Below are 12,306 nucleotides of genomic sequence, written 5' to 3'. Positions count from 1 at the left end.
TTGTTCATTCAAAAGCTGGTTTGGTCCAGTGTACTAGTGTGGCTGACACACCAGTATAAAATGCTGAGACACACACTGTTATGACCACCAAGTGCAGCCCTCGCCATCACTGTGCATATGACCTGTTGTTACTGAAAATTCACCCCCATTCACTGCGTACTGCAAGTGGCCACTTCACTGCACAAACATGCTAAGATAGACAGGGATGCAGACCAAGGTGGTGGTGCCCCCGTTTTAACAGCATTTCTCCCTCATTAGGTCATAATCCTACATCTAAAGAAAACGGTGGTATACTATCAAGTAAATAAACTTTGTGGAGTGCTGGTTCGATGCTTGCCTGATGCCTGTACTTCACAACTATTACTAGCTGACTTTCCATAACAGTATTTCGCAAAATAAAAACAATATTTCCTTAATTTCGACTAAGTACAATTGTGCTTTGAATGTGTTTCCATTGAAGGGAGTTTTGGGCGTGAGCTTTGCAAATCTCGTAAAATCTCATCTAGCTAGACTCCGCTGCATTGAAGCTGAATGCTTAAAACCTGTTTCGTGTTGGTACAGTTATGATAACATCTAGAGCGACTGCCTTGACGATTCTGAACAAAAGACGAAGGCATGATCGTTCAGAGACAAAGTCTGGATGTATGGCAAAAGCCACATGTAAGAGTACAAGTATGCACATTTGTACTACACATGTTGATCTTTATCTTCTTGTTTGTCCTTGGCAAAGATTCAATCGATAAAGTTGCTCTATCTTACCTGGAATGACCTCAAAGAGAAATTTCCCCCCATCATCACTGCTGCTTGGATGCTCTGAAACTTTGTTTCCAGGCAAGAAAATGGCTCCCTGTGGAATAAAGAACAGATGGATCAGTAGACAAACCAGTAAAACTATCTATCATGTAAAACATTAAAAAATAAATGCCGACATTCTGCATTTTTGATCAGTAAATCTAGCTATTTTCAGCTGAAAATTGTATGGAAAAAAGACTCAAAATGTTAGGTGCTCTTTTTAAGACATCAAACAAAAAAATCAAAGGAAGACTTTCTTTTCACGATGGCACATGTCTGATGTTTAATTTCAGTGCTTTTTATTAGAGTTGCACCTGGTTTAAGATCAAACAGCCTTATTTTTCTTTTATGTAACTGACTCTTTGATCTTGCACTTTTAACTTTGCTTGACCTTTTTAGAAACATCGGACAATCACTGGACAGTTGATTCTGAAACTCTACCAAGTTTGTTAAAGGACCCTGCTCTTTCATACTCAGAATGTACTCAGACAGCAGAGACGGTTGTGTGTACAGAGTAGGTCCCCAGTATTATGGATGGATGTTGGAGGTGAGCTGTTATAAAAAGTGGCAAAGTGATTACGTTACAGCAGATCACCATCTCTGTGGTCTCTGTCCACAATGATACATCATCTGTGTGACACTAAAGGCCAGAGATTCTTTGCTTTAAACAGAAGGAGCTTCAGCATCAGCTTTTCAGAGAGTCAACCTCTCAACAACTTCACTGAAGAGTCACACTGCCTGTTAATGAGGCAGTGAGGGATTTATGCGTGATGTGGTCTTTGAGTATCATGGTGGATCTACACTCATTAACTGGGCAAGAGAAACCCTGAGATAACACCTCTTATACTGGAAGACCTGAAGAGATAGAAATGCTCGTCTTCATACCTGTGAACCTCTGAGGGTCATATACAGTAGTGGTGTTAAGAAACTGCTTTTGCATATAGCGTACTTAAAAGGGTTTCATTTTATTAATACCTGCTCCTCACATGCATGGTGTCTCCACCCATAGCCATGGGAGCCTACAGTGGTATTATGGTGGGCACACCCCACAGAGGAGATGGATGGGGTGAGGAGGAGCTCATTCATATTCAAAGAGGCACACACCAAAGCAAAGTGTTCTGAGTGTCCCTCTTACATGGGGTCAAAAACTTCCTCTGATGCTTGATCCACATTAACCTTTGAAAGCACAAACTTGTCATTTAGACCATAGAGGAGCGTGTTAAATGATGGAAAAGATGCATGCCATGTCGCTTTTAGTCACTTTTTCTCCACAAATTCAAACTTCTTATGTTGTATTTGATAGGGATGTGCAGTTAAACGGTTAGATTCAATTAATAAATTGGCAGGTGTGAGAATTACAAGTAGGTCTATAATGCTCTTTTAAACTGTAATGAACCTCCTGCCTCTAAAAGCCGCTGTAGCTTCACTGAAAGGCCTGCCTTCCTGTCTGAGCTTTCCCCCGGCACTTCACCAGAACATGAACATATGTAAGAATGAAAAGCTTGTAGGTTAGCATGTAGTAGGAACAGTGCAGTTTTTTAAGTAATAAATGGAAATTAACTGGCATGTAGGCTGGTTGAATGGTTATAAAATGGTTGAACTTACATATAACTACTCAACTGAGGTGAAAAGGCCACATATCAAAGCACGATATTATGTCTGCAAAGAGGAACGAAGGCTGGCGGAGCTAGCTGCTAATGTTAGCTACACTTTACACAGTATATCAGGCTGACATCACACCCACTAACAAAACAACCCTGTGATGAATCTGACTGTTTTCTAAGTATTTTCTTCTCTTTAGACTAGTTGGATAAATGGAAATTAACTTGCCGTTTAGCCAAAAAGGGAAATAGATGCCTAGAACATCCCTCATTTTTGACAGCTGCTGCAGAAAAACAGGTAGTAGTAACTTTATTAGCGTTTTACATGTAAAAATTTGACTGCCATGCAAAATCTAAAACACTGTAAATGGGGGATCTCAGGAGGGCTTCGTTTGCTCTGAGTTTGCCAAATGAGATCTTTGCAGCTGCTAATCAAAATCATGATTAAGTTAATACAAAGGTAATATGGGTCCATTCTTAGGGTTTTACCAATGAAATAACTAACACCAAATACTTTTTTATGTGCATTGCAGGATCATTTATCATATAGTGGCAGTGGTAGATTGGCAGTGTTTTGATCTGAGGAAGCTCAAAACGTCACTTGCTGTTTACAAATTTTTGATCTGAAAATGGAGATAAAGTTGAATGTAGGCTGCTTTAGGACATTATCTCGTGTAACCACTTGACCAAAGCAATGAGTGACCATTTTCAACATAGACATGTGGACACAAACCTGCAGGGACTGAAAGCCAGCTGTGTTAGCACTGCTAAAGTTAGCCACATTCACTCATTGATGTTTAACCCAATTTGATATTAGGCCTATTTTTGACATTTAATGGGCTCACTAAAGTTGCTGAAAAAGAAAAAAAATCAGATTGATCTATTGACAAATTCATAATTTTTGTGTTAGATAAACCACACACAACTTAATTCTTTTTTTTTTTGTTTTTAAAGATTTTATTTTTGGCCTTTTTTGCCTTTTTTAGATAGGACAGTGGATAGAGTCGGAAACAGGGAGGAGAGCGGGAGAGACATGCAGGAAATAGTGCCACGGGCCGGATTCGAACCCGGGTTGCCTGCGTACATGGCGTGCACCTTAACCACTCGACTACCGGCGTGCCACACACAACTTAATTCTAACTTAGAATTAAGTTGTTGAAAACACTGAATATGTTGATCCAGTGAGAACAGCACCATAGCTTCTTACTGCACTATGTCTTCTAATTAAGAATATAAAAAGGATTACAACACAGCCAGCAGCAGGTTGTTACTTTATGTACTCGCTGACTTCTCACTTGATTAACAACTCTCACATCAGTGCCACATGGCAGCATCTGACAGTCATTAGGGTGCCCTCTATCTGGGTTACAGTTAATGCAAACAAGATGTCCACGGGTGACAGCTTCAGTATTAGGGACCCACGCACATACACAAGATCTGAGGGGAGTCGGTTTCCTTCCTGCTGAGAGGGAGAGCTCTTTAATGAGCAGCACTGAATAACTGTGACAACAAGGAAGTGGAAACCCAACCTGAGGCCCCAGATGAAGTGCTTTTAAAGGAGGGGGTCATAAAGATGGGACAGACATGCTACAAAGAGGAGGAATGAGGGAGTGACAGAGATTGTTTGATGTGGTTGTAAGCAAGACAATCTGCTCAGCTTCAGTGTCATGGGATTAAAATGCTCTTGGAGAAGTTTTTAAGTGGGCATGGAGCTTTTTGTTGTGCACATTGTAATGGTTTGAGGGAAACTGGAAACATCTTCAATGAATCATAGATGGGTCAAATATACCTAAAATATGTGCCTTTGGTCAGTGTATATTTCAGTCTCTCCCAGAATATTAAAAATCATACATAACTAAGCTTGTTCAATTGCACAACAACAAAAATACTAGTCCTAAGCAACTAATACTGGGTCATAACTTGTTCAACAAAATTGCAAGCAAGGTCATGCCTTTGTCTAAATTGCACAAATACATTTGTAACGGTCTAAATAACTGTAGATATGATCAATAATAAAAACTACAGACTCCTATTTAAAACACATGGCATCAAAAAGTATCAAAGTACACATTCCTACAACCTCCGTTCCTACATACTGTAAAACCTCAACACTGCTGCTGTCCCTCTGATGTTGCCAAGCCTCAGCCACACTTTCCACACAGACATCCTCCCTGTTAGGCTGTTGTTTGCTGCAGACAAACCTGACCACAGACAGAGGAATATTTACCCGGCAAATAGTACGGTAGCCTGACCCAACCCATTGTGGAGCAAAAAGTCCCAGCCTATTTTGGGAAATTTCTGCATTTTTATATTGTCGTTAACAAAGCTGAGGTCATTTTTTTGGAAACAGTGTAATGATCCAAATCCAATTATGTTCAATGCTCAGCCAAAAGCAAAACAAACATGAGACAGAAAATACTGAAGGGAAATCTACAACAGAAGAGCAACAGCAGACAGCTCATGTTTGTTTTTAAAGATGAATGCTCTAAATTAAATGAAACCCAGAGTTTTCTTTGACTGTAAGCAAATACCTGATTACTCATTCTGACTCCAAGTCTGTTCATTTAATGGCTTTTTCTCAACTTAGTCTGACCAGCTGGCACACACACCAGCAATGTCCAAATGGATCATTAAACAAACATTTTACCTCTACGCTCTAAGCTTGTTTAAAGTACAGTCATGGTTATGGAGAAAAGGGGGGCAATGCCAATTTCTTCATTAGGTTCTTAATTAAAATAGACTTTAGAATGAAATACTACCGCTATGACTTATCCAGGAGAGTATCCATGGTTAATTCTTGCTTTTTGTTAAGTCTGATTCATAAATAATTCATCCTTTTAATAAAAAAGGATGTATAAATTAGCAGCTGGTGTTGGACTTCTTGCATATTTCCCATAAATAAATTCAATCACAGCTAGATAGTATAGCCAAATTATCAAACCACTTCCTGTTTTTATATTTAGTTTCTATCTTTATGTCTTTGTAGCAACTTCTGTACAATTATATTGTCTGAGCATTAATAAACTGTGGGAAGAAAATCAAATCCACCCTTTGTTAAAATATTGTGAGGAAGCCACAACTGTGAAAGACAATGAAAGTTAAACTCTTGCTAGGTTTGTTGTTCTCAACTCTGAATTCACACTGATTGCACCTGTTATGTTTCACTCAGAAGCTCAAACACATTTCATCATCCGTGAAACCCCATTATCAACCTTTAGCCATGCCCTCATATTGGGAAAGAGTGATAGCTTCACCAATTCAGAGATGCTGTTTTTAAGGGTACAATGACAGCGTGTCGCTGTCACAGTACAGCTGAAGAGGACCAACAGGCCCTCAAAACAGAAGAAAATATTTTCTTAGCCTAAAAAGACAGATAATGGAATCAACTCTGAGATGCATATATTACTCATAATTGACCGCAGCATCTGTTTTTCAGATGTTTCATCATTATTGTAAGTTGCTCGCCATCTCACAGACACTTGATGGTGAAACAGGAATGTTGTAAAATATGTCAATATAATGCTTTAAAAATAACAACTGTTGTGCCGAAGGGATTTCTCTGTAGAAGTATGAAAACAAAGATTTTAACGTTAAAATGAAGCAAGATTCAAGCTTCAGTAAAGAGACAGTCTTAGTTTGTTAACCATAATATGGCCTGAAGAATGAGTTTAGAAAACAGGATATGTGGCGGGATAATTAAACAGTCTAATATACTGAGGCAAACATTGATTTCAGAGTACAAATATTCTCACTGAAGTCAATCAAGCAGAAGTCATTGTGTATCAGGTCATTTAAGAGCTCATTGGCTGGTTGAGCACTTGTCTTTTTTTATCAACTGACTCATCTGTACTTTCACTTTCACTGAGCTCTCAAACAGGAAGTCTGACTCTGTCAGACATCTGTGTAAGGTATGTACATGACTGAACTATAGTGTGTTGCAGCATCAGCCTGCCTATGTTTTTTATTATCTACTACCTAAGCTCAGCTGTACCTGAACACCTTCTAGAAGACCTCTCTATTCAAGTGGCAAAGAGTTACCAAAGGTTATTCAGCTCTGATCGCTCCACTGAGTCCATCAATCCAATAAATGTCATCCTTAGTTCACAGTTATAAAACAGGTACTACACATCTTCAGCACTGGCTGGCTGAGCCTTGTTTTAAAAGCCGCAGTAAAATCCACAGCTGTGACTGCAAAACATTCACTAAAATATTGATATGCCAGTCAAATGCAACAGGGCAGAAAAAATAGAGAACTTCTACATTAATTTTATTAACCCTGTGGATTAACTGTGTGTGAATGATGTGAAGAAGTAAGACAGGATAAATCAGGAAGATTCAAATCAGCAAGAAAATTAAAAGGACTGGAAATCAGAAAAGGAGAATGTTTATTTCCAATCACCTGAAAAGTGTTGAGCAGACTTTCATGAAAATAGTACATCTCTGGCACCTAGAACAAACATAACACAGGACCTTCAGGCAAATAAATCTGGGACAGAGAGCTACAGAAGTAGGCAACAACATTGGCAAGAATGCTTCTTTGACAAACACAGAAAATCCATCAAAAAGTACAAGATCCCGAAGACAAAAAGCCTTCAGTGATTTGAGAGCAAGCAGCTGGAAAACACAATGTTCCTGTCACTTTCTAACAGGAATTCCTGTCACTGTTGCTCCTTCTTCTGCTGCTGCCTACATGATGTTGACAACTTTTCTCTCCATCCAAGAACTTGCATGTTTAAAAAAATTCATAAAATGCCTCAAACTTTTTCAGAAAGTGCCTGTATTGATCTGCCTTCTTTTTTACATAGAACATTAAATGCGAAAGCAATTACATTGAAATCTAATAAAATACAAGCATGGAGATTGAATGCTCCTCTTTTAAAAAGCCAAACCTTCAGAGGAGGAATGTTAAAGTTCAAGAAAGTTAATTAGTATTTTTTTACTGTCTATCCCTTCTTCTTTTAGTTTTAGATAATGACTATTTCTGACCTTTGAGAGGCCTTATTATATCTTGACAATTACACAACATACAGGATATAGTAATGCAATAAAATAGCTCATTTTCAAATATCTGGTTTTTATACATTTCTATCACTGAAGGGCAAAGTTAAACATAATGTACCCTCATGTGTGATGATTCATTGAATAGCCCACTAACAGGAATCCCTCTGCAATTCTCACTGTCTCAGTGTCTTTCTTTACTTAACCTTATAAATACAAAATCTCTATACTTTTATAGGTAATGTCTTTAAGCTACCATAGTAAAGTCAGAGTGCCTTTTTGGCTTCATGTGCTCATGGATTTATCCTTTACCACAGCCAATATCTTAACTCCAAAGTCACTCAAAGGACAAACTATCAGTTTTCATGCTGAAGTTGGACTTTTTTGACATAGTGCTATAAAATAAGAAGTGTTTATCCAAAAAAAAAAAAAAAAAAAAAAAAGGGGGGTTTTGCACAGCTAATGTTTAAAATTTGTCCCTCAAGTACCATACCATCAAGTTAGCTTGTTTTGCAAATTTAAGATAGTTGTGCAAAAATATTAGCCTATCCATCCATCCATCCATTTTCTATACCGCTTATCCCGCTGGGGGTCGCAGGGGGGCCGGAGCCAATCCCAGGCACACTCACACATATAATAGGAATGTTAGCAAAATGGTAAATGAACTTAATGTATGAAACTTTATCTGTTAACTTTCAAACTTTATCTGTTAATTTAAGAAACTTTATCTGTTAACTTAAAAACTTTATCTGTTAAAGAGGGGGTATTATACTTTTCCGATTTTTAAAACATAAATATAAAGTCACAATGTTGGGTGTCCATACTTCATGTAAGCAAAATTTTCAAACCAAAAGATAAATGTATGTGGCAGTTATCTTGGAATTAGACTGTAAATTGATGAAAACGGTTTGTCGGGAATCTCTCCGAGATCTTCCCGAGACGAGATTTTGATGGAGCGAACTGATGAGGTCATCGCAATAGGACCTCCTGACTGGTTCGTCCATGCTGCCGGCAAAGCGGAACAGACTGCCCCCACAAGATGAACAGAGAGTCCACATAATCAAAGCCATTTAGTAACACAGTAATTAAACACTTACAAAACAGATACGTCCTTCTCTATCCTTCGCTGCTGCTGGTTTTCTTCCCCCTCTCTCTCCAAACTATAAGGGGCAGACTCCTGGTCTAACACGTACGGACATATATCAAAATTCGCCATATTTTACTCAGTTGGATCGGTTCATTCAAAGTTTACAAGTACTAGCATAGCAATATAGCCACACTGGAGGGAGCAGGCACAAAACATTGTGTCCTGCCGCCGGCCAGCCTCCAGAAAATCAGCCAATCGAAAGACAGCAGGTCAGTGGGGGGGGGGGGGGGGGTTTAAAGAGACAGCAGCGAAAACAAAGCGTTTTAAACGGAGGCAGTGCAGACGGAGGCAGTGTTGCCAACTTAGCGACTTTGTCGCTATATTTAGCGAGTTTTTAGACCGCTCTAGCAACTCTTTTTCAAAAAGGGACTAGTGACAAATCTAGTGACTTTTTCTGGTGTTACTGGAGACTTTTGCAGACTCTGACGTGAAAGCACATATCGTTGTAGCACCTCTGAGCTGCGGGTGCTGCCGTGGGCCCCTTCCCGTCCCAAAGCACTGAAAGGCAGCCCACTCCTTGTGCAGCAGTCCCTTTCAGCTGCGGTCAGAGAAGGAGATGCTCACGCCTCCATGTCCAGACTACAGATTAACCGCGCTGGGAAGGCAGTGACAGTTTTTTTGATTGTCTCTTTTTGGTCCATTTAGATTGTTAATGAGGACTGTATACAAAAAAAATAAATTGGTTTTTTGTAGGCTCTTAAATGGACCATAAGGTTTAAAACTAAACCAAATGTAAGAAAACTAAACTTCTAAGAAAAATAGAATAATAAATAAATGATAAACCAAAATAAAATTTAAAGTTACTCTGCTGGAGTATCTCTTGAGTCATTTTGCCTAGCCCAGATAAAGGAGGGTTGGAATTGTGATGTTATAAAAACAAGAATCGACAGAAGCAAGTTCATTTGTTGTTCTACACATAATAAGGGTCTTTTTACTCACTTTTGTCTCTCTCATGATGTTTTTCCTCTCTCCTACAGCATCCTTTACAATTAAATCCATATGGACAATTATGCAAATTAGGTGATGAGATCATTTAGTGACTTCTGGTGACTTTTAGCACAGCCAATAGCTACTTTCCTTACTGAGGAGTTGGCAACACTGGACGGAGGTTAAAATAAGGGTTCTTCAGGACTCTAGTGTGAGAAACATGAGGAGTTTTTTGAGCTCTAAACCATGTGAAGCTACTTCGTGGGTATCAGAGAGATGGTGTAAAGCTTTGAAGAAAGGCATAATACCCCCACTTTAACTTTTAAAACTTTATCTGTTAACATATAAAACTTTATCTGTTCTCTTGCGAAACTATGTTAAAATATGAAATTTTGTCCCTTAATGTATGAAATTTTCTCTGTTAATATACAAAGCTATGTCTGTTAATGTACGAATCTTTGTCTGTTAATGGCTTCAGGCAGCTGCTGCAGGCAGTGTTAGTACTGCTGTTTAACCCTCACTTGTCCACTCATTAAAGAAACAGCAGGTCTGTTTTAATTTCTTTTTGGCAAAAGTAAAGCGAAAAATGTTCTTAAAAATGAAAGTGAGCTTATAGTTAAGTTAAACCATTTATATTACATGTAAAGTTGGAAAAACAACAGGAGGAGAGACAACAGAGAGTCTTTTTTAAGTTTAGAAAATAAAATATTACTGTATTTTAATTTCTGAATGCCTAGTGGTTATTAAAAGACTATTTTAATTTACTTGGATCTCTCAGGATCTGAATATAACCATTTAAAACTGTAAAAACCTTTGAACTATACCTCTTTTGTTAACCTCTACAATAATGACAAGCTGCTGTAGTGAATACAGTGTAGAACAATGACGTTTATTATGTCATGTTTATGACCCCAAATCAGTGTGTATTGTGATACGCATCATATTGTGAGGCCGGGGGACGTACCCAGTCCCAATAGCTACAGGTGTGGTTTAGGTGTTCTGCAAGCTGGTAAACAATGGTTGCCAGTGAAGGGATTAGCTTAGATGTAGCTACAGTGGCAACTTCTATCAGAACTGGACAACATGGGGGCCCAGATTGCCACCCCTTGTCCACTGGCCGCCCAGGCTTGAGTCCAGCCTGCAGCTCCTTTCCCACATGTCCCTCCCCCACTTTCTCATTCTATTCACTGTCCTCATGGTTTGACGGCCTGCTCTATGCCTATGAGTTTGGTTGGTTTGGTTTCCTGGTTCAGCAGCCAATAGGCAGAGTCAGGAGGACCATCAGTGGATATAGCAGTTAACTCTGCACACTTGTGTTAATCAGGTCTCAGCTTATTTAAGTAGCTTCCACTCTAACATCTCTCTCTCCTCTCTCCCTCCCAGGCTTCCACCAGCTGGTTGGGTTTTGTTTGCAATCGACAACACTCCACACACATCATACATCACATTCACAACTGCGAAGGCCCAACACATCACATATCTTGACAAACCCATAATGACTGTGACAGAACATTCTTCTTTTCAATCTACACAATTTTTTTCCAAGGTTATGCCCTTCCCAAACAAAAACTATGGGCAGATGTCAACATGGATGTGAAATACATCACATACAATGTACAAAAGAGTCTATCTGGTATGTCAGGTTGGAAATTCAGAGTAAGGAAGTAACTATTTTAACAGATGCAGTGCAGAGTGAGCATCCAGTGCTGCGCAAAGGGAATCAATATCTGAGGCTAGTGTGCAGTTAGGACCAATGTAAGTTGTCATGTGGCCAGATGCCACAAGCCAGCTGTTTACTGCCTAACGGCAACAACCATAAGTCTCTCCAACATGGATCTAAACCAGCACAGTGGTCAGGTGGCATCTTATAGCACTGAGTGGTTTAGTTGTATTGTGTTCTAAAACTGACATCAGATCCAATCTAAGTTGTGTCAGTTTAACTGGCAAATAACAAGAGAACTATAGCAATGCTTTACAAAACTCAGTAGTTATTACAAAAAGGACCAAAGTGCTCAACTAAGCTAAGTCACAGTTATCAATCTGAACAAGAGCACAGATGAGGATGGAATTAAATTACTGCATTGCATCACTGTCCTGTAAATTTTACAAATAAACCAAAGAATAGACAGGACCATATTTCTGCAGGCTACCCATTCTCCCCTGAACATTTTCAAGCTTAATCAACTGGACTATCAGGTGAAAACAGCTCCCAGCTTTAAAACTAGAACATAGCTGCAGATCAGATAGAATCAACTTACTATTTCTGCATTTCTTGTGTCCTATATTTATTAGTAATACTCAAGAGTATCTTAGCTGCAGCAAGGCAACCCAGAGTAAGTCTTAAGTCCTCACATTAAACTTGAATGTCAATGTTTTGTTTAATAAAGCCTGTAAGAAGCAGATGAGTCAAATGAGACATCTTAAGGTAGACTGTCTGGAATCTTAAAAGGTAAACATCCCTGTGACTTGAAGATAACTGTTTTCCAAGAAGCCAAACCAGGAAAAAAAAAAAGTCAAAAATAAGGCTTGATACAGAGTCTTAAGAAGTGATAATGTGACGACATTTAGCTGAGCCGGACCAAAAGAAATGACATACACAGCCTGCCTGTTATCAGTGTTTGCACTCTGTATACTATTACTACAAACAGGAGATGTTGACTGACAAATAGAGAAAAATGCATTAAATAAACTGAAGACATTAAAGGTAAACATCATTGAGATTACACTGTATAGATCCCAGGTAACCAGAATTACAGATGCATGTATGAATATACATGCTCAGCAAATTTCATCACAGCCTGCCTACAGCAGAATGAGATACGCTCTGTTATACAGTTTGAT

At 38.9% G+C, this 12,306-nt stretch overlaps 1 protein-coding gene across 2 annotated transcripts in view; it reads right to left on the bottom strand.

The window, feature by feature from the left end:
• Positions 1–12,306, bottom strand: part of arhgap24 (Rho GTPase activating protein 24) — a 136,196-nt gene that overhangs the window by 76,099 nt on the left and 47,791 nt on the right. For both annotated transcript variants that reach the window (XM_041810905.1, XM_041810904.1), the window contains exon 3: positions 760–847. In XM_041810905.1, the coding sequence (XP_041666839.1) occupies positions 760–847 (88 nt within the window). The remainder of the gene's footprint in view (positions 1–759; positions 848–12,306) is intronic.

This window comes from Cheilinus undulatus, linkage group 17 (assembly GCF_018320785.1).
Source record: "Cheilinus undulatus linkage group 17, ASM1832078v1, whole genome shotgun sequence".
Lineage (NCBI taxonomy): Eukaryota > Metazoa > Chordata > Actinopteri > Labriformes > Labridae > Cheilinus > Cheilinus undulatus.
This window is presented reverse-complemented; position numbering and strand designations above follow the sequence as displayed.